A 24,188-nucleotide genomic window follows, 5' to 3' on the forward strand; every position below is an offset into this window, starting at 1 on the left:
GTATGCTTATCAAGAGGATGAAAGATTATGTGTGGTGTGGTATCTGAGACAATATATTGAAAGTACTCATGATATCAGAGGGGAAGAGAGATTCTTGTTTGAATGTTACAGGAAATCACATCAGTGGGCATCCTCACAGACCTTGGCCAGAAGACTAAAGAGGACCATGAGGTTGGCTGGAGAGGATATCACTTGGTTTGGGGCTCATTCAACCAGAACGGCAGCTATGTCTACAGCTAGTAGAGCGGAAGTCCCCATTTAGGATATCATCCATCAAGCAGGATGGTCAAATGAAAGAACATTTAACAGGTTTTACAATAAACCTCTGAGGACAGAATGGCAAAATTTCATTGCAGCAGTTATGCAGGCTGCCCATTGAATTGTGCCACATACTGGAGGTCTATCAATCTACCCTATGGTTTTTCGGACCATGTGAAAAAGAGACCACTGAACTTTGCAATCTCATATTAGCGAAACAACGAGCATTACAAAAAATAACAGAGCATTAAACAAGAATTTACCGGTTTGAAGTTTGATAATTATTATTTGAGTAATGGGAGTGGCCCTCCTGTAATTACTTTGATCATTTTTAAGGTAGTTCTAGTGTTGCATGTATGCCTCACAATAAAATGCCCTTTTGACAGAATTAAACCAGTGGTCGTCTTTTTTGAGATTCAAAGATTGGCTGTACATGCGCAGATGGGATCTCATATTATCTCACCACTTCCATTACTCAAATAATAATCAAACTTCAAACCGGTAAGTTCTCGTTTAATGTTCCATTATAGGTAAATAAATATCAAAATTCCAGTTCAGTAGAGCAGATAATATTTGTTACTTTCCTCTGCCATTATGTCAGCATATCCCAAATCCCACCACAGATTGGCAACATGGACATGCAAACAACCACCTTCCTTCCAAGTTGTGCACTATCCATAATCAGGAAATACATCATTAAATCCCAGAACTCTTGGTTCAACATCACCACCGCAGAACTGCAGTGGTTCAAGGTGCAGCTCATTGCCAAGATAGATCAAGAAAATTTATTCTATCGGAATTGCTGAAATTCTGGGAAGAAAAGTGAATAAATTAAAATTCAGCAGGCCATGACGAGGATAAATTGCCTGATATATTACATCATGGAACGAATCTTCAGAATAGTATCTCGAAAAGGGCTCTGTATTCACATGGATGATTTTTTAAAAATCTCTCTCTTCCCCCCCTCCCCCCCCACTATAGATTGAATGGTCAAGAAAAGTTGAAGAACAAGTAGTACCTCATCAGTCATGGCTGACTGGTATTTGTGAACAACAGAAGCATTTCAGAATATTTTATTTGAAACCACATCCAAACTAATTAGGACAAAATGATTTTTTTTTAATGGAACACACCGGCCCAAAAAAAAACAGTGTTTAGAAAAACAAGCACAAACTGTCATGCCCAAATTTTTCCTCAAAATGAATTTCTTTCTACTCTATTGAATGCACATAATAGTATTTACCTCTTGGAAATTGGTAACCTGCTCCATTGGAAGCTTCTCCTCCTCCTCAATAGCATGTTGCATAGTGTCCTCTACCCTCTGCAGCAGAAAGTCAAATGCTGCTGGGTTCTTAAAGAAAAATCCATGAAAAAAAATCACAATAAAAACAATTCTAAAGGTCCAATAATTCCCATTATAAATATCAAAACTAGATTTCAAATTGGTCTTGCTTTCTTGATTCACAAGTTGCATAAAAAAGAGAGAACACATTAAAATGGAACAATTGGTTTTTAATACATGGCAGAGATTGTAAATAGTCCTATTCAGAAACCTGGAAACAAAAAATTGCCCAACTCAACCACCACTAGATAGCCAAGATTCTAAGAGGTGACAGCATTGGAAGTTGGAAAGAACACAGGTCTGTCTCCCTTTTGATTTTTACTTTGACGCCATTCAAAATTATGACCTTTGATCAATAATTGGGCCCCAAGCACTCCTCTCTTAGAATTAGAGTATATGAGTATTTTCACTCCTATAACGCGCAATGCATATAACGTGCAGAAAATCATAAATTGCATAAAAATATTTTTGTATAATGCGCACGTGCATATACTGCTCAGGTGTAGTATTTCTGTCTGGCAAAAGCTATTTGCATTTAAATGGGACATGATACAAAGCATACACCAGTATCTCGCAGTTGATTTCCTGCAATTAATACCCGATCAACTTTGCCCAGAGGTGACTATCTCCCATTATATAGATGACATCGTGCTGCAAAACATTAACAAGTTTTAGAGAGGAATCTATTAAATAGATCAAAGACAGGCTTCAGGATTTTAATTTTAATGCTGTCTCAAATCAGAGGCACTTGATGTGTCAATTTCCTCCCTCAGGGTCAGGTCTAGGCAATTAACACTGATAAGGAGCAATGCCCTAGCCAGAATGTCCTGTTTATAGGAATATCTTGGTGTTCAGTACAAAGAGATATTCCCAAAATCAAAATTTCCCACACCTGCTATAAATTATGCATGTTCTTTCATTGCTGCTACTACATTCTCATGCTCGCCATAAATTGTCAGCGCTTCTTTCCCATGCTCGGTATTAATTATGCACGTTCTTTCAACATGTAAAAATATTCTCATATAGCGCACATGCATATAATGCGGGGGGGGGGGAGAATTACCTGGTTTATAAAATACGCATACAATGTGTGCGATATAAAAATATGGTGCTGATCACTGATATTCAAGTTTTCAGCAGTAAATTTTCAGACCAAAGTAACAGTTCTGAATAAATTAATTCCTGGAGCAATAAACAAGCCATAAATTTGATTTACAACTTCAATCCAAAGTTCGCACTCTGGTATAGTCAATACAGCTTTCGGCCATACTTCCAAGAATGAGACACACACAAGATCAATTACAAGCAATCAGCAGTGTTTGGGATGGCACAGTTAGCACAACAGTATTACAGCATTAGTGACCCAAGTTCGAATCTGCCACTGACTGTAAGGAGTTTGTACATTCACCAAGTGTCTGCATGGGTTTTCTCTGGGTGCTCTGATTTTCTCCCTCCCTTCAAAAATATATACGAATTGTAGGTTAATTGGTGTATTTGCGGGGCATAGGCTTGTGGATCGGAAGGACCTGTTACCATATTGTATGTCTAAATTTAATATTAAATTATGTGCTATTGAGTATCGAATTAATCTGTTAATTTACATCCCTGGAAGTCTCAGGGAGCACTAGTCTTAGAGAATTCCCAGATGTATTTTGAGAAACACCTTCCTTCAGCTTTACACAAGTCCATTCATCTGCACTTGATCTTGGAATCCAGCTTCCACTGCAACATCTAAGTAGCTTTGTGCTTTGCCCTGGGCTCAAGCACTGCTCAACAGTCAACAGAACTTGGAGATAGTTGGTTATAACATTGCCTGATAATGCCACCTCTCTTTAGGACAAGTCCTTTAGCAATTGCTGGAAAATCATCAAGCAAAAATAAAAACCTTTTAATCATATTTAAAAGGGTTGTCAAACAAATTAAATTTTAAATTAAGCTTTTCTTAACCTCATAACCATATATAGCACAGAACAAGCCAGTTTGGCCCTACGAGTCCATGCCGGAACAAATCCCCACCCTCCTCGTCCCACTGACTAACACCTCCAATCCTCTCCCCTCCTTGTAATTATCCAGTCTTTCCTTAAATGTAAATAACATCCTTGCTTCAACCACCTCTGCTGGAAGCTTATTCCACATCCCAACCACCCTTTGCGTGAAGAAATTTCCCGTCATAATTTTCCCCCTGCAATCTCAAACCATGGCCTCTGGTTTGAATATCCCCCACTCTTAATTAAAAAAGCCTATCCACGTTGACTCTCTCTGTCCCTTTTAAAATCTTGAACACCTCCCCCCTCAATCTTCTACGCTCCAGAGAAAAAAGCCCCAGGCTGCTCAACCTTTCTCTGTCACTCAAACCCTAGCATCCTGTCAACATTCTCGTGAACCTTCTCTGCACTCTCTCTATTTTGTTTATCACCTTCCTCTAATTTGGTGACCCAAACTGCACACAGAAATTGTTTCCAGAAGGACAAAGCTGGCCAACTTTGGGAGGCTGTCTGGTCCAAGGAGAAGACTGGTAATCTGACAGGTGACCTGAAAGAAAGAGGATCACCTGGAGAACTCAGAAGGGGACAAGCTTTGTCAGCAAGACTAATTGAGAAGGAATCAGTTGTGAATGTCCTGGAAAAGGAATCTCTCTGAAAACCAGCAAAAACCCTCCTGAGTGGTCACCATTTGCCTGTTCAGCACCAAAGGCGAGTGAACTTTGTTCATGCTAACTCATGGTAAAATTAATTTGACAGTCAATCTGATGGAATAGACACCATGCGAACTGACCATTTAATGCCATAATATTTGATGATTTAAAGGTCCATGATCATCAGCACTGCTGATGAGCATGCTTAATGAGCTAGATCAGAGATTCATGCTTTACAACATCTGAAGATAGAAGTACAACACACAAGCAATACCACTCCCTTGCAGCAGACTAATCTTCAGATAAACCCCATAATTTGGGTTATGCGTGCCTAGAACCACAACAGCATTCATTCTTAAATACACACCATTTTAAATCGGCATGGAATGTCACTGCGAAAAACCCCCGATTCCAATGCTTCAACGTGTCCTCCGACATATGTTTCCGAGTCAAGCACGTGACCATCATTCGTCAACTTATTAAAGACTTGTTCCTGCTTGTTTGGGAAGATGATGTTGGCATGAAAAGCCTGGACCATCAGGAGTGCCTCACAAAGTGTTCCAGACCCCTTTCTTAAGACCTGAGATACAAAGAATAACTAAACTGAAGTACATCTTAAAACACATGAGATTTTATTATGGAAAAATGCAAGAAGGTTTCTTCATGCAATTAAACAATTTTAATAAGGTGCAAAAGCTCCTTTGCTGACAACACAAAAACCCCAAGACCATCTTGTCGCAGGAATTATGCAGTGGAAACAATGGTCAAACACAAAGAATTCTTTGAACTTTTCATACTGCTTATCATAACTGAGTGCAACTTCATTTGTTTTACTTGCAAACACCATCAGGTAAAAATGACAAAAGCTGTCACTTGAAAAATGTTCAACAAGCTTTGTAACCAATTACTTTTTGAGCATCTGCAAAATTTTCAAAACCTTTGTACAAGAAAGTACTTCGGATCTTCCTCACGTGCCTCACCAAGTCTCAGCTTCATTGCTTATCTTAATCAGCAGTTATCTCCTATTACAATGATAATGGCAAACTCTTCTGATCACTATTGAGACCATAGATGCCACTAGAAACATTTGCAAGTGGAACAATTTTTCTTAACTCACTGGAAACAAATTGCTATTGACTTGTTGTTTTTAATATTAGTTCTCTCACATCTCAAGTACCTGCAGTCATGTAACATTCTAGTCAGAATAATGAGAATGTAACTTTGCAACAAAAGTCTTTATCTCATGAAGATCTAATTTCAGACTGTAGTTATGTGTCCAACAAGGTTTAATTCCACCGATGGCCTCTCAAAACATTGATTAAATAGTCAATACAGTGTGCTTTACTCTTTCAATTATGTTCCACTTCCCCTTATGTTTTGTTAGCATCTTGGTGAACTTCATGGGTATATTGAAATTTAGCAACCTCCAAAAGGTTTGTCCAAACTGAAAACATTACCCATTTATCTGTTCTGGGATGGTCAAACCCTCCAGATTTTATACACCTACCTCATCAGGCTCCATAGGAATGATTGTGCACAAGGCAAAAATGAAGGGATGTACATACTTCATGTACATGTAATATGTAGCCACAGCATCAGACACCGAGTAAGTTGCTAAAGTCTGAAACAGAAAATGAAAATCGCTGATATTCCAGGGACCCCTTGCTGGTAACCTATACATTTTCATCCTAAAATTGTCAATCTTAAATTCAGCAATGCAAATCATTATTTCATTATATTTCAGTTATTTCAATTTCAGATATGTGCAACTGAAAAATGCATGCCATAATTCATTAAGTATCGATGCAAGTGAAGTCCAAAGTGTGAACACTACCTTTTTGGAAATGTGAAATACCTATAAGTGTTTGCTTTCTAACATTGGCTAAATTTCTTCCTAATTAAAGAATTTGCTCCATTCATCAGCAAATGTAATGCATTCCATCGAGACTCCAGGAAAAATTTTATTAGATTGGTAAATAGCAAATGCATTCTTTTATTCAACAAGGGAGAGAGATAAAGAGCTGAACCACCTGTCATCTATCATCAGAAAACATTGGAAGCCACTGGTAGAGATGCAAGATCAGGGTACAGAAATATTCAAGGGAAGTAACCCAATGTGATTTTATTGAGGTGAAATAATTTTGGACCAATTTAATGGACTTCTTTTAAATGGAAAAAGGGGAACTGATGGATATATCATATTTAGATTTGTAGAATATATCACAAAAAATAATGCAGAAAATAAAAGCTCCAAGTATAAAAGGCAACATTTTAAAGTTAGATTGGAGACTAATTAACTATAAGAAACAGCTTAAATTGATAATTTTCTTGTTCTTGAGAAACAACAAGTGGTCATAGGTCGTAAAACATGTCACCTGACATCCATGGTGACCAAGATACCCTTCTGCACTAATCCCATTTTCCTTCATTTGGCCATATTCCAATACAAATTTCTTATTCGTTACCTGTCCAGGTGTTTTTTTTTCCCAATGTACTTGCCTCTAACACCACCTTTGACAACTTGTTCCATATATCCACCACCCTCTGGAAAAAAACCTCAGATTCCCTTTAAATCTTTCCCTCTCACCTCACACCGATGTCATTCTACTTTAGACTTGCCTAACCTTGGAAAAAGATTGTGATATCCTTTAACCCTCATGATTTTATAAACCTCAATAAGGTCAATTCTCCTGAACTGAAGTGAGAACAATCCTTGGCTTTCCAATCCACAATGGTGTGGTACAGGAATTGGTGCAAGGACAATAACTTTTTGGGATTGAAAATAATAGGCATGTTTGCAAAGTTTGCTCATGACTCAAAGTGACAAAGATAACACAAGAAGATCAACAATGGATACAAATGAATGGGGAAAATATAGCAAATGGGGTATGGTGTGGGAAAATATGAAATTGTGCATTTTTGGAAGGAAAAATATATAAATTGTGAATCAATGCCCACAAATAACTTAAGTAATTAAATTCTTTTTTCATCTCTATACTGGGTTACTTCCTGTACTGGAACATCTCCTTGTCATCTTGCCAGCGCCACAAAATCAACTCCTCTTGAGAGCGCATGGATACTCTGTCTTGGCAGTGTGTTGATCACCACATTGTCCTTGCCAGAGATGTGCCTTACATCTATGGTGTACTCCGAGATGCAAGACAGGCGACGTTTCTGGCAGGTTGACCAGGGACCCGAGATCTTGGCCAAGGCGAAAGTCAGGGGCTTGTAGTCTGTGAAGGGTGTAAAAGTCCTGCCCTCAAGGAAGTACCTGAAGTGGTGGATGGCCAAGTACAGCCCCAGTAGCTTCCTGTCAAAAGCACTATAATTCAGTTCCGGATGCTGCAGATGTTTGCTGAAAAAAGCCAGCGGCTGCCAACTCCCTTCGATCTGTTGCTCCAGAACTCTGCTGATCACTGTTCCTGTTCCATGAAGGCTTCTGCTGACTCCCCGGCCCAGGTGATGTCCTTCACCTTGCCTGCCATCCAGGTGAACAAGGGCCACATGATTCGGGCAGCTGAGGGGATGAACCTGTAGTAAAAATTGATCATACCCACGAACTCCTGTAGCCCCCTGATCGTGCTGGGTCTAGGAAACTTCTGGATGTCCTCCACCTTGCTGGGTAGTGGCATGACCCCTTCATTGGTTATCCAATGGCCCAGGAAGTTAATGGTCTCCAACCTGAACTGGTATTTGGCTTGGTTGATCGTCAGTCTGAACTTGCTCAGCTGGGTGCGGAGGTGCGTCAAGTCTTCTTGCAGCTGAGGAGTCACGTGATGGAGTAGTGGTCGATGGGAGAATACCAGCCCTCTCCAGAAAAGAAGGAAAAAAGTAAAGAAAAAGCAAAGCCCCAGACACACAAACCACAACAAATAAAAAATAAAGGTATGGAGGTAATGGCACCAAAGAAAGGAAAGCCAAAAACAATGCGAAGAAAAGAAGAAGGAAAGACGCCGGAAGAGAAAGGTGAAGGCCTTACCTGTACGAAGAAGCAGGGACCCGCCGTGGAAAGAGGAGCCCACTCCCTGAGGTAAATGGAAACCCCGAAGGATCATGACCCACTGAACGCAGGACTACAAGGATGGCTCACGGAGCCAAACAGAGGTGCGCAACCGCACATGACAAAGACAACACCGACAGGAGGGGGGACCAGCTGAGAAGACCCGATAGTAGGGCTCCCAGCGGGAAAATATAGAAAATAACGGGAATGGGAGGGAGGAGAATGAAAAAAGGAAATCAGAGACACAGCAGATGACCAGCCCAGAGGAAGAGGACCAACATCAAGACACCATTAATTAAAAAAAAATACCCAGCAAACTGAGATAAACAGCCCAACAAGAAAGTCAAAGAGACACAATACAAGGAAGAGAGGTAGAGGATGCAGGTCCTGGAGCAGACACAGGGGGAAGAGCATCAAGCTCCACACAGAAAAAATGGAAGATAAAGGGAATATACAGTACATGGATAAAAAATGTTTTCAAGAATATATGGAAGCATTAAAAGAATAGCTGACACAAGAATTTAGTGAAATAAAATGAAGAATAAAAGGTACAGAAGAAAAAGTGAGTAGATTAGAGATGGTCATGACAGAAATAGGGAAAAGAGTTGACAAGGTGGAAGAACGAGAAGTAGAAATGGAAGTGGACGACTTAAAAAGGAAATTGGAAGAAACTGATAAAAAAATTAAAGAAATACAGCAGTTGTTAGCTCAGAAGATGGATTTAATGGAAAACTATAATAGGAGAAACAATATAAAGATAGTGGGCCTTAAGGAAGATGAAGAAGGCAAAGATATGAAAGAATTTATAAAAGAATGGATTCCCAGGGTCCTAGGAATGCCAGAAATACAGGAAGGAATGGAAATAGAAAGGGCACACAGAACATTAGCCCCAAAACCACAGACACAACAAAACCAAGATCCATTCTAGTAAAATTCCTGAGATATATGACAAGAGAAAATATATTGGAGACAGCAATGAAAAAAATGAGAGAAGACAAAAAGCCTCTGGAATACAAAGGTCAAAAAAAAATTTTCTACCCAGACATAAGTTTTGAGCTCCTAAAGAAGAGGAAGGAGTTTAACGCAGCAAAATCAATCCTATGGAAGAAAGGCTATAAATTTATGTTAAGATATCCAGCGGTGCTTAAAATAGTTATCCCGGGGCAGCAAAAGGAGACTGTTCTCGGATCTGGAGAAAGCACGAGAATTTGCAGAATGCCTGCAAAACAGACAGAGAGATGAAGAGATGTTACAAGAACAAGAATGACAACAAACTTCATATGAAGAAGAAGAATAAAGTATAAGTAAGAACTAAGAAGGGGAAGAAAGGGAAGAAAGGAAGTAAGGGGGGAATTAAGAGGAAGAGCTTTGTTATATGTGAAGATAAAAGTCTTTTCTGGAGGGGGCTGGGTGGGAGAGAATAACAGTCACTGCGTAATCAGTTGACGCTTGTGAGCGGGTTCTCACTCGAAATGGAGAGGGGAGATGTGGTTGCCCGACAAGGGACAAGGGGCAACTCGGGGGGGGGGGGGGGCGGGGAACATTTGGAGTTAAGGGAATTTTAGATGTGGGAATAGTGGAAATATTCTATATTTTAGAAGTGTTGTCTTACAGGGCGTTCAAAAAAAGAAAACAGAAAATGGATAAGGAGGAAAGGTGGTAATGAGGAAGTGGAAATGAAAGGTAAACAAAGTATGAAATGGCCATGTTGAACTATATGACTATAAATATTAACGGAATACATAACCAAATCAAAAGGAAGAGGCTGTTAAATTTACTGAAGAAAAAATTGATATAGCATTCGTGCAAGAAACACATCTAACTGAAGTGGAACACAAGAAATTAAGGAGAGACTGGGTAGGGCACGTAACGGCAGTATCATATAATTCAAAAGCCAGAGGAGTAGCTATATTAATCAATAAAAATGTACCAATCAAAATAGAGGAGGAAATAATAGATCCAGCAGGGAAGTATGTCATGATGAAGTGTCAGATATATTCAGAATTTTGGAATTTGCTCAATGTATATGCACCTAATGAAGAGGATCAAAAATTTATGCAAGATATCTTTTTGAAGATTGCAGATACGTAGGGGAATATATTGATAGGAGGGGACTTTATCCTCAATTTGGACTCAAAGATGGATAAAACTGGAAAAAAGACTAGCAGAAAGAACAAAGTAACCAAATTTATGGTTAAATTGATGCAGGAAATGCAACTTTTGGATATATGGAGGAGACAACACCCAAAGGAGAAGGAAAACTCATTATTCGGGAAGACATAAAATATACTCAAGGATAGACCTGTTCCTGTTGTCAGCCCACATCCAAGGGAGAGTTAGGAAAACGGAATACAAAGCTAGATTGTTATCAGATCACTCACCCCTGTTATTAGCAATAGAGCTGGAGGACATCCCAACAAGAACGTATAGATGGAGATTAAACTCCATGCTACTTAAAAGGCAGGATTTTAGATAATTCATTGAGTGACAAATTAAAATGGACTTTGAAATAAATACAGAATCAGCGAAAGATAAGTTTATACTATGGGATGCAATGAAAGCGTTCATCAGAGGGCAGATAATAAGTTATGTAACTAAGATGAAGAAGGACTACAATAAGGAAATAGCAAGTACAGAAAAAGAATTAGCAATAAGGGAAAATACAACAAAAAGAGAATTGGTGGACAAAAAAATAAAAAATGAAACACTACAAACATACAAGGTGGAGAAGAACATAATGAATACAAAACAGAAGTATTATGAGCTAGGAGAAAAAACGCACAAAATACTAGCTTGGCAGTTTAAGACAGAACAAACTAAAAAGGAATCAAGGAAAAAGGACAAACAAATTACATATAACCCAACGGAGATCAATGAAAACTTCAAAGAATTCTACGAGCAACTATATCGAACTGATAACGAAGGGAAAGAAGACAAAATAGATGAGTTTCTAGCTAAAATTGAACTACTGAAATTGCAAGAAGAGGTGCAAAATAAATTAATAAAACTATTTGAAATAGAGGAAATAAAGGATATTTTAAAAAACTACCAAACAATAAAACGCCGGGAGACGATGGACTCCCAATAGAATTCTATAAAACATTTAAAGACTTATTAATTCCTCCCCTCCTCTCCTGGAAGTAATGAACAAGAATGAAGAAACACAAAACATGCCAGATTCATGCAAAACGGCAATAATTACAGTAATACCACAGACGGGGAAAGATCCACTAACACCAGCATCATATAGACCAATATCTCTACTTAACTCAGATGATAAGATAATAGCTAAACTATTAGCAAACAGATTGGCTGACTGTGTACCAAAAATAGTAAAACTAGATCAAACTGGATTTATTAAGAAAAGACAAACAATGGACAATATCTGTAAGTTCATTAACTTAATCCATGCAGTACAAGGAAATAAGACGCCAACAGTGGCGGTTGCCTTAGACGCAGAGAAAGCTTTTGACAGGGTAGAATAGAATTATTTATTCAAAGTACTATAGAGGTTCAACATACCAGAGAAATATATTAATTGGATTAAAGCTTTATAAAAGGGACTATTGGCGAAGGTGACAGTAAATGGATATATATCAAACCAATTTAAATTAAGCAGATCAACTAGGCAGGGATGTCTACTATCTCCCTCACTGTTCGCGTTAGCTATGGAACCACTGGCAGAACTGATAAGAACAGAAAATAAAATAAGAGGGATAAAAATAAAAGAGAAGGAATATAAAATCAGTCTATTTGCAGATAACGTCATAGTATACTTAACAGAACCAGAAATATCAATAAAAGAATTACATAAGAAATTGAAGGAATATGGAGAAGTATCGGGGTACAAGATCAACGCAAATAAAAGTGAAGCAATGCCAATGAATAATGCTGATTTCACAAAGTTTAAGAAAGAATCACCATTTAGATGGCAAACACAAGCAATTCGATACCTAGGTATACAACTAGATAATAATCTAGGCCATCTATACAAACTAAATTATCTGCCATTAATGAAGAAATTACAAGACGACTTAGAACATTGGAAAGACTTACCACTAACACTGATTAAAATGAATATCTTCCCAAGGATACAATACCTATTTCAATCGTTACTAATTCACCTAACAGAAAAATTCTTCAAGGAGTTAAAGAAAATAATAAGGAAATTCTTATGGAAAGGGGGGAAACCGAAGATAGCGCTAAATAAATTAACAGAATGGTACAAACAAGGGGGCTTACAACTACCAAACTTTAAGAATTATTATAGAACAGCACAATTAAGATACCTATCAAATTTTTAATCAAACAAGGGAAAAACCAGATTGGACCAGATTAGAGCTGTATAAAATAGGGGAGAAGGTACCTGAACATACACTATCTAAGTGGGATGAAAAACTGGTGCAACTTAGGAATTCACCAGTACTGCACCATCTGCTCAACATTTGGAAGAATATTCACGTAGAAAGGAATAAAACAAATTATCAACTACCAAAATTATTATTGACGCAAAATCAACTAATCCTTTTCACAATAGATAACCTTTCCTTTAGAGAATGGGAGAGAAAAGGGATCAAAAGAATAGAAAATTGTCTTTCAGGAAATAAATTATTATCTTTTGATCAAATGAAGGACAAATATGGTATAATTCACGGTACAATGTTTGCATACCACCAACTGAAAACCTACTTGAAGGACAAATTGGGAAGCAGACTGAGGTTACCAGAAGGAAGCAGCTTTGAATATGTGATTACAGACACAATGATAATTAAAAGATTTATAACAAACATGTACATCAAACTGCAAGAGAAAGAGAACGAAGAAACAAGCTGTAAACCCAAACAAAAATGGGAACAAGATCTAAACATAAAGATAAGGAATGAAACATGGGAAAAGCTATGCTCCGGAACTATGAGAAATACAATAAACACGAGGTTACGCATGATACAATATAATTGGTTACATAGGCTATACACCACGTCCCAAAAGTTAAATAAATGGGACCCAACAGTATCAGATAGATGTTTTCGCTGTAAGAAGGAAATGGGAACTAAAGTACATGCAATTTGGGCATGTGAGAAAGTGGAAAAGTTTTGGGAAGATCTAAATCAGGTATTAAATAAAATCACGAAAAGCAACATACAAAAAAATCCAGAGATCTTTCTTCTAAGTAATATAAGAAGTAAAGAATTTGGACTAGATTTGGATGAAGCACAAAAAAGATTTATTATGATAGCCTTAGCTGTAGCAAAAAAATGTATTATGTCAACCTGGAAATTAGAAGATAGCCTGAGAATACAGCAATGGTACACAGAAATGAATAAATGTATTCCATTGGAAAAAATAACATATAATTTAAGAAATAACATCACAGTATTCGAACAAATTTGGGAACCATACATGGAACGCAACAGAGAACTCCTACCGTGGACCTCCATCCACTAAAATGACAGGAGGAGATGACGAAATGAACTGACCCAGTATGTAAAAGTAGATGACACAAATTTCTTGTTTATTTTCATTGTATGATAACATTGTTTAATGGGTTTAATGTATCATATATGTTGAACGTTGAGTGAGTGGGGAGGGGGGGAGAAAAAGGGGAGAAAATGACACTGTGTATATTCAAGAGGGAAATCTTTTTGTGCATTTTGGTCAGTATGATTCGTAGTGTGAAAAATAAAAAAAAATTTAACAACTGCAGCACAATCAACTACTAAAGCCAGCTCTAATAGATATTTAGTTCCACTTTGAGATCATTACCTGCGGTTCTTCAGTGGCCATTCGACACATTTCTTCTGGATCCAACTCCACAGGGTCATAACCCAGTTTGGCCTTGGCTGCTGCCTTCAAGTTCTGACTACCAACAGGCAAGTAACTGTCTCGTTTCACCCATCTGACAAGAAAAGAGCATCCAGAAAAATGACATTTCGGTTCTATCCAAATTCCAAGAGAAATAAAAACTACCAGTAAGCAGCTGTACATGCATTTACGCAGAACAGTTGTAATAACAGCAATACATGTTCTAGATTAGGCAATTCTGAGATTTTTGGATAATTTATTCAAATTTTAGGGGTGTAAAAATCATCATCTTCTACATTAATTACTGAGTATCATTTACCTCAACAATTCATATTTATACCAATACCATAACATTAAGGGAGCAACGTCTTTAGTAAAAAGAATTTGACATTCAGTGACATAAATTTATAAGGGAAATTAATCAACAACCTTCAAAGAAGGTTTTATAAACAGCACTAAAAGTGGAGTAAAGCAGGGGGAGTTGAGTCACTCAACAACTATAGGCAAGACTGCCAATTATGCAACTCTTCAGATTAGAGATGAAGTCCAACATTGTAAGTGGTTTGATTAATCAAGATTAATTTAGTGCCTTTGGCTCCCAGAGCTGTTTGTTAATTTGACTCTGAAATCTGAAGGTTGGTTGTATGATGATTATTTTTCAGACCACAGGCCACATGCCATCAAGTGACAATGTATTTTCCATACACAATAATGCAGTGCTGAGTGATGCTGTACAAGTACAATTGAAATCTGGTTCCTTTAACGTAGATCCCCACTCATCTTTAAAATTAAGGAAAATGTTTTGTATTCTTAAGAAAGGGGATTTTTTTAAAATCCACTATTAATCCACTTTCATGGGTTATGAAGCATTATGTTGCTCAGGTATCAAGGTGAGGCATCAATTATTGGGTAATATTAAAACGGTTAGTCTTAAATTAAAATTGACTGTATCAAATTGAATTTTTATGATTAGCTTTAGCTATTTCTAGGAAGTGTGTAGCTATTACATGGAAATCAGATCTAGATTTAGGAATCCAAAGGTGACATACAGAGTTACGATCTTGTATTTCATTGGAAAAAAAATAATTTATCTGACAATTATCATTTCTTTTTGGAGCCCACATTTACAGTATGTTGATTTGAAGATTTAGAACTCTCAATAGCTCATCCGGATGGTGATTTTCAGGTTCACAGTTGTTGAATTAAAGTTATGTATGTATTTCTTGACAATCTCCTTTTCTCTTTTAGGGGTTAAGGGTAGTATGAGAGTGGGGGAGGAAGGGGGTAAAAAATTTTATATATATGCTTATTTGAGTATTAATTGATAATTGTATTTGTGGTTTAAAATTTGTAAATAAAATAATCCAAAAAAAAAAGTTGGGGCATCAGCATCTTGAGGATCTGAAGCTGGTACACCGCTTTGGTAAGATCGCACACTTCACACTTGGTGCACATGCTCATCAGTTTTATTAACCAATTTTTTATTGGGTTAGATGCAAGGCAGAGATCAATTTCATTCTGGCTCATCTGCTGACCCATTTCATAGATAACCTTTCCAAATACCAACTTTACAAATTACTTTGGTTAAGTACCAGGTTTTATATTTGGTACTTGTCGATACTGCTTGCCCTCAAGAACACAGATAATGTCTTGCCAAGTTGGCTTTCCTTGACACATACATCATGTTGTTTTAATATCCTGGTTTCAAAAGAGGATATAATTTGCTGGTCAAAACTGTCATACCTTTTGGTGTTCAGCAGGTGATCTTGCATCACTCATAAAGGTTGAGACATGGAATGATGAGGTGTTAAGAATTGGATTTTCCTTTCTATTCCTATCAACTGCCTTAAGGCATCCTCCATTGTCTGCTCAGGAATAGTCAGCATGGTTTTGTGAAGGGCAGGTCATGAGCAGGCCTCATAAGCCTAATTGTGTTTTTTTTGAGGAACTAAGAAAAGAAATTGAAGGCAGAATATGTGGTGGAAATGGATTTTATTAAGGTTTTTGACAAAGTGCCCCATGGTAGACTCATTCAGAAAGCCATGAGGCATGGGATCTATGGAACCTTGGCTTTGTGGATTATGCTTGCCTGCAGAAATCAGAGGGTAGAAGTAGACGGTACCTATTCTGCCTGGAGGTCAGTGACATGTAGAGTTGTGCATGGATCTGTTCTTGGACCCCTGTTCTTTGTGATCTTTATAAACCACCTAGATGAAGGATGAGTAAGTAAGTTTGCAAATGACATGAACATTGGAGGTGTGGATAGTATAGAAGTTTGTTGAAGGTTAAACAGGATGAAGAGAAGATGCAGATTTTGCCGCAGAAGTGGCAGATAGAGCTCACTCCAGATAAGTGCGAAGAGATGCATTTTGGAAGATGGAGTTTGAAGGTGAAGGATGTGATTAATGGCAGGATTCTTAATAATGTGGAAGAACAGAGGGACTTTGGGTTCCACATCCATAGATCTCTTAAGGTGGCAGTCCAGGTTGACAGGGTAGTTATATAAAACATAGAACAGGTCCTTCAGCCCTTGATGTGCTGACTCATATTAATCCTTCCTAAAAAAATTCCAGTACAACTCCAATTATCCAAAATTGGATTCTCCAAAATCCTCATTTATCAAAAAAAAATGTTTTTAAATTTCAGATAAACAAGGATATTGGAAACAAATCATAAATTCTCATTTATCCAAAATTTTTTCAGAGCTGAATTGACCTCACAGGTAGAATAAAGAATTCACCTGCCATAAAATTGGAACGATGATTGTTCTTGTTTCAGGTAACTCCCTCCCCTCTCTTTCCATTTCTTCTTTACATTCCCCTACTAACTCTCCCTTTCAAATTGTGTGCTGCTGTCTCCCAGCCGCAAGCAGTTAGAAGAATCCCTTGTCCTGGCGTCATCAAGGAGAGCAGCTTCCCGGGCAGGAACAGGGATCTTGGGCTCAGTGGCATTCCCTCCCTCCTCTGGAAGCCGACTCCAAATTCTTCCTTCGGCCTAGGGGAGGATTTAAACTTGGGACTTGGGTGATCGGGTAGACAGGAACCTGCTGACTCAGCAGTGAGTGTTCTACGGGCCCGGGATCAGTGACAGTGGTGGATTCGTGTCGAGGATCGGCAGTTCCATCGGAGGCGGGCATGTGGAGCTTATTTTGGTGATCGGTGGTGGCATTGAGGCCAACTTTTTTTTGGTGAGAATTAAACAATTTTAATCCTTCAAACTCCTTTCTTTATTGTTTGTTGTTGTTTAAACATCGATAAATGTGATTTGCGGTTGCTACTGGGCTGTTTTTTTTTTTAAATGACCAGTTCTCAGGAAAAAAAAGTTTATCGGACATCAACCCAGATAATTGTAGTTGTCTTAAACTAAAAAGTATTATAAACCCTCCCTACCCCATAACCTATTTTACTTTCATCCATATGTCTATCTAAGAGTCCCTTAAATCCCCCCAATGTTTCAGCCTCCACCACCATCCTTGGCAATGCATTTCAGGCACCCACAACTATCTGTGTGTAAAAAAAACCCTGACATCTCCCCTAAACTCCCTCCCTTAACTTTGTACATTTGTCATCTGGTGTTTGCTGATCGTGCCCTGCTGTTCACCCTATCTACGTCTCTCGATCTTGTAGACTCCTACCAAGACTCCCCTCATCCTTCTACGCTCCAAAAAAAGTCTCAACTCTGCTAACCATGCCTCATAAGACTTTTTTCCCCAATTCAGGCAACATTCTTATAAATCTCCTCTGTACCCTCTCCTTCTTCCACATCCTTCCTATAATGAGGTGACCAGAATTGATCATAATACTCTTGACTGCGGTCTTACCAGAGTTGCAACATGACCTCTCTTCAATCCCCCTATTAACGAATCCCAGCATCCAATCAACCTGTGCAGCAACCTTGAAGTATGTATGGATTTGAACCCCAAAGTCCCTCTGTTCATTTACATTCTTAAGTAACCAACCATGAACCCAGTACTCAGCCTTCTGGTTTGTCCTTCTAAAATGCATCACCTCATACTTAACCTGATTGAAATCCATCTGCCATTTTTATGCTTAACTCTGCATCTCTGCCTGAAAATTCTTGTAACCTTTAACAGCTTTCAGCTCTATCCACAACTCCTCCAACCTTTGTGAGAAGGCTTATGGTAAACTGGCCTTCATTAGTTGGGGGATTGAGAGGTAATGTTGGGGGACTGTTGCAACTCTATGAAACTCTGGTTAGACCACACTTGGAACATTGTGTTCAGTTCTAGCTGCCTCATTATAGGAAGGACGTGAAAGCATTAGAGGGAGTGCAGAGGAGACTTACCAGGATATTGTCTGGATTGGAGAACTTGTCCTGTGAGGAAATGTTATCAGAGCTAGGGCTTTTCTCTTTGGAGAGAAGGAGGATGAAAAATGACTTAGAGTTCAATAAGATAATGAGAGGCAAAGATAGGAATGACATCCAATATCTTTTTGCCTGGGCAACAGATTGGGGGGGGGGGGGGGTGCAATCATGTGACCAGGAGTTCAAGTGAAGCATCAGAGCAGATGGTGTGTGAGAGGCATAGTGTGAGAGTGGGATTTTGAGGCTTTGGCTTGAGAGGCTTGGGTGAGAAGAGGTTGAGACGAGCTTCTTTCAGGTAAGCTAAAGTCAGGCAAGATCTTTGCAGATTGACAAAAAATGGGGAATGGAGACAGCAGCTAGGGCAGCGGAATGCTCTGAATGCAGGATGTGAGAAAGAGGTACATCCAGCTGCAGCTCCCAAAAGACCAAGTTATGAAACTGAAGCTGGATGAACTCTGGATCATTCAGAAAGTAGAGGGGGTGATAGACAGTAGCTTCAGGGAGGTCAGCTTCAAAAGTCAGGAGAAAGTGGCTGGGTGACTGTTAGGAGAGGGAAGGGAAATAGGCAGTCAGCACAGAACACTTCTGTGGCTGTTCTCCTCAACAATAAATACATTTTGGATACTGTTGTGGCGGGGGGGGAGGGGGGGAAACGATCAACCAGGGACAAGTCATAATGGTCACATTTCTGGCATAAAGCCTGGCCCTTCGGCTCAGAAGGGATGGGGGAAAAGAGGAGAGTGATAGTGATTTGCTAGTTAGGTGAACAGATAGGAGGTTCTGTAAATGAGAACGAAGCTCCCAGATGGTACGTTGCCAGACATCCGAGTCCATAACATTCTCAACCAGCCATGGTCCACGTTGGTATCAATGACATAGATTGGAGAAGGGGTGAGGTCCTGAAGAGGGAATACAGGATATTAGGAAGGAAGCTGAAAAGCAGGACCACAAAGGTGATGATCTTGGGATTGCTTCCAGTGCCATGTGCCAGTGTGGGTAGAAATGTGGCAGATAAATGCATGGTTGAAGTGTTGGTGCAAGAGTTCAGATTTATGATCATTAGGATATCTTCTGGGGAAGGTCTGATCTGTACAAAAAGGATGGGATGCACTTGTACTTGAAAGGAACCAATATCCTGGTGGACAGGTTTGCTCAAGCTGTTGGGAAGAGTTTAAACTAGTTTGGCAGGGGGATGGGAATCAGAATGGGAGTTCAGAGAATCAGGAAAATGGCGAAAAGCATGATACAATGTGTTGTGAGTTTGTGAGGAAGGACAGACAGAAGAAGAATAAACAATCCGTTACAGGGTTTGAAATGTGTCTATTTCAATGCAAGGAGCACTAGAAATAAAGGAGATGAAGAGTATGGATCAGTTCATGGAACTATGATGATGTGGTCATTACAAAGGCTTGGCTAGCAGAAGAACAGGATTGGCTGACACAGGTACTGGGGTTTAGGTGTTTTAATAGGGTTGGGTCAGAGAGGGGTGGGGAAGGAGAAGGTCAGGGTAGTATAAAGGGAGAACGCTGTAGAGGGAGTGTCTACCAAGTCAGTGTGGGTGGAAATCAGAAGTAGGAAGGAAGCAATCACTCTACTGGGTGTAGTCCATCGACCACCAAAGAGCCCTTGGTACACCAAGGAACAGATACTTGATAGATTTTGGAATGGTGCAAAAATTACAGAGTTGTTATCATGGAGAATTCAACTTCCCTAATGTTGTATGGCATCTCCTGACCGCAAGAGGAATGGATGGGACAGAACTTGCCAGGTGTGCCCAAGCAGGATCCCTGATACAATATGTAGAACAGCCAACAAGAGGAAGGGCCATTCTGGATCCAGTACTGGGTTATGAACCTGGTCAGGTAGCAGACCTCTCTGTGGGTGAGCATTTCGATGTTAGTGACGACAATTCCTCTAGCTTTAGCATAGCTATGGACAAGGATAAAAGCAGACAAAATGGATAAGTGTTCAATTGGGGAAGGGATAATTATAAGGGATGAGGTAGGAACTTGAGAACAGATGTTCACAGGAAAAAGTACAGAAGTAATATAGAGGATGTTTAAGGATGACTTGTGCCAGGTTCAGGTTAGGTTTGTCCCACTGAAACAGGCAAAAGATGGTAGGAAAAAGGAACCGTGGTTGACAAAACAGGTGAGGCATGTAGCTAAGAAGAAAACTGATACTAGATTTAAGAGGCAGGAAACAGGAAGCACTCATGAGAATTATATTGTAGCCAAGAAGGAACATAAAGGATTTAGGAGAACTCAAAGGAGGCATAACACCTTGGCAAGTGGATTAAGGAGAACACCAAGGCATACTATGTGTACATGAAGAATAGAAGGATGATGAGATTGAAGATGGGTCCACTTCAGGATAAAGGTGGCAACATGTGCCTGAAGGTAAAGGAGGTTGGCGAGGTCCTAAATGAATTATTTGCTTCAGTATTCACCAGAGAAAATGACCTTGATCAAGGCGAGATCAGAAGAGAACAGGCTAGTGTGCTGGACAATGTTGAGATTAAAGAAGTGTTGGATCTTCTTAAAAAATTAAGATTGATCCATCCCCAGGGACAGAGTGATATATCCCAGGTTGCTGTGAGAAGAAAGGGAAGAACTATTATTTTTGAGTCCTTCTCGGCCACAAGGGAAGTGCCGGAGGATTGGAGAATGGCAAATGTGGGCATTATAGACTGGTGCGTCTTCTATCACTAGTCTGCAAAGTAATGGAGAAGATTCTTAAGGATATGATTTATGAGCATTTGGAGAAGTACAGTCTACTCAAGGATAGTAGGCATGGCTTTGTGAAGGGAAGATCATGCCTCACAAGCCTAATTGAGTGTTGCGAGGAGGTAAAATATTGATGAAGATAGACGTGGTCTATATAGATCTCTGTAATGCATTTGACAAGGTCCCCAATGAGAGTCTCATTCAGAAAGTCATGAAATCCATGACTTGGCTACATGTAGAAAGCAAAGAGTGGTCGTGGACATAATGTATTCTGCCTGATAAGGTCAGTGACTTGTGGAGTTTTTCAGGGATCTATTCTGGGACCTCTGCTCTTGGGGATTTTCATAAATGGCCTGGATGAAGAATCAGAAGGATGAGCCAGTAAGTTTGCAGATGATACCAAGGTTGGAAAAGTTGTGGATAGCACTGAAGGTTGTCATAGGTTACAAAAGGATATAGACAGGATGCAGAGTTGGGCAGTAAATGTGGCAGATTGAGTGGAATCTGGATAAGTGAACTAATGCATTTTTTTCCCCAAGATCAAACCTGAAGGCTGAGTACAGGATTAATGGTTGGGTACTTAACAGGGTGGAGGAGCAGAGGGACTTGGGATCCAAATCCATGAATCTTTCAAGTTTGCCACATAGGTTGATAGGGTGGTTAAGGTGGTATATAGGATATTTGGCTTCATTAATAGGAGGATCGAGTTCAAGAGTTGAGAGGTCATGTTGCAACTCAACAAATCTCTGGTGGTGAGGGGAGTCACATGATGGAGTAGTGGCCGGTCAGGGAATTCCAGCCCTCTCCGGAAAAGTTGAAAAAAAAACGCACAAAACACAAAGGTACAAGAGTAAAAATTAAAACAAAGTAAAAATAAAGGTGAGAAGAAAATCGCAGCAAAGAGAGAAAAGTCAAAAACAACGGGAAGAAGAGAAGATGAAAGAACGTCGGAAGAAGAAGGTGAAGGTCTTACCTGTCTGAGGAGGCCCGCCGCGGAGAGAGAAGCCCGTTCCCTCAGGACAGTGGAAGTCCCGGGCTCGCAGAGCCGAGTAAAAGTGCGCAACTGCGCATGAAAAAAAAACACACTGACGGGAGGGGGGGGAACAGCTGTGGAGTCAATCCCCACAGCTGAGAGAGACACCTGCAACACAGCAACAGGTGTAGAGCATGGAAAATAACGACAACAAGAAAGAAGAGGGTAAAAAGAAAACAAGGAAACAACAGATGGTTAACCCAGAGGAACAAGAAGAACAGAAAGAAATGGAAGAAGAAAAAGGCAAGACAATGGATATATCTTTTTTTAAAGAATATATGGAATCAGTGAAAGAATGGCAATTACAAGAATTTAATGAGATAAAAAGAAGAATTAAAAATGCAGAAGAAAAAAATGAATAAAATAGAAATGGTCATATCAGAGATAGGAAAAAGAGTGGAAAATGTGGAAGAACGAGAAATAATCGTACAAATGGAAGTAGAGGACTTAAAAGAGAAATTAGAAGAATCTAATAAAAAAGTTAAAGAGGCACATGAGCTGTTAGCTCAGAAGATAGATATAATGGAAAACTATAATAGAAGAAATAATATAAAGATAGTGGGCCTTAAGGAAGATGAAGAAGGCAAGAATATGAGAGAATTTATAAAAGATTAGATCCCTAGGGTCCTAGGAAGACCAGAATTACAGGAAGAAATGGAAATAGAAAGGGCACATAGAACATTAGCCCCGAAACCACAACCGCAGCAAAAACCAAGATCCATTTTAGTAAAATTTTTAAGATATACAAGAGAGAATATATTGGAGAAAGCAATGAAGAAAATAAGAGAAGACAAAAAGCCACTGGAATACAAAGGTCAAAAAATTTTTTTCTATCCAGACATAAGTTTTGAACTCCTGAAGAAGAGGAAGGAGTTCAATACAGCAAAAACGATCTTATGGAAAAAAGGATATAAATTTATGTTAAAGTACCCAGCGGTATTTAAAATAGTTATTACAGGGGAACAAAACAGACTATTCTCGGATCCAGAGGAAGCACAAAAATTTGCAGAACAACTACAAAACAAACAGAGTAAAAATGACCACGAACTATATATATATATATATAGATGTGTATGTATATGTGTGTATACATGAGTGTATCCGTATTGAGAGGAAAATATATAGAGTATATATAAGAATTAATAAGGGAAGGAAATGGAATAGAGGGAATAAGGAGGGAATTAAAAGAGTGACCTTTGTTATATATGAAAATTGAAACCTTTTCCAGGGGGGGGGGCGGCTGGGTGGGGAGGAGTTACGGTCACTGCAAAATCAGTTGACGCTTGCGAGTGAATTCGCAAATCCAAATGGAAAGGGGAGATGTGGTTACCCGGCAAGGGATAAAGGGCAACTCAGGAGGGGGAGGGGAGAATAGGGTTAAAGAAGTTTTAAGTAGAAAATAAGGAAAATGTTTGATGTTTTAGAAATGTTGTCTTATAAAGTGTTCAAAACAAGAAAACAGAAATGGATAAGAAGGAAAGGTGATGATGGAGAAACAGAAAGGGAAGATAAACAAAGTATGAAATGGCTATGTTGAACTATATGACTTTAAATATTAACGGAATACATAAATTTATAATTAAATCGATGCACGAAATGCAACTTTTGGATATATGGAGGAAACAACACCCAAAGGAAAAGGAATATTCATATTATTCGGGTAGACATAAAACATACTCAAGAATAGACCTATTTCTGTTATCAGCTCATATGCAAGATAGAGTAAGAAAAACAGAATATAAAGCTAGATATTATCGGACCATTCACCCTTGATATTGACAATAGAGTTAGAGGACATCCCTCCAAGAATGTATAGATGGAGATTAAACTCCATGCTACTTAAAAGGCAGGATTTTAGAGAATTCATTGAAAGACAAATTAAAATGTACTTTGAAATAAATACAGAATCAGTGAAAGATAAGTTTATACCATGGGATGCAATGAAAGCGTTCATTAGAGGGCAAATAATAAGTTATGTAACCAAGATGAAGAAGGACTACAATCAGGAAACAGAGCAGTTGGAAAGGGAAATAGTAAATATAGAAAAAGAATTAGCAATGAAGGAA

The 24,188-nt window shown here is 38.9% G+C and overlaps 1 protein-coding gene across 1 annotated transcript in view; it reads right to left on the bottom strand.

The window, feature by feature from the left end:
- Positions 1 to 24,188, bottom strand: part of pole (polymerase (DNA directed), epsilon) — a 147,534-nt gene that overhangs the window by 95,828 nt on the left and 27,518 nt on the right. Inside the window, exons 13-16 of the mRNA XM_069932838.1 lie at positions 13,999 to 14,131; positions 5,743 to 5,856; positions 4,603 to 4,815; positions 1,502 to 1,609 (exon numbers count right to left, since the gene is read on the bottom strand). Coding sequence (XP_069788939.1) covers positions 1,502 to 1,609; positions 4,603 to 4,815; positions 5,743 to 5,856; positions 13,999 to 14,131 — 568 coding nt within the window. The remainder of the gene's footprint in view (positions 1 to 1,501; positions 1,610 to 4,602; positions 4,816 to 5,742; positions 5,857 to 13,998; positions 14,132 to 24,188) is intronic.

Source organism: Narcine bancroftii, chromosome 4, assembly GCF_036971445.1.
Source record: "Narcine bancroftii isolate sNarBan1 chromosome 4, sNarBan1.hap1, whole genome shotgun sequence".
Lineage (NCBI taxonomy): Eukaryota > Metazoa > Chordata > Chondrichthyes > Torpediniformes > Narcinidae > Narcine > Narcine bancroftii.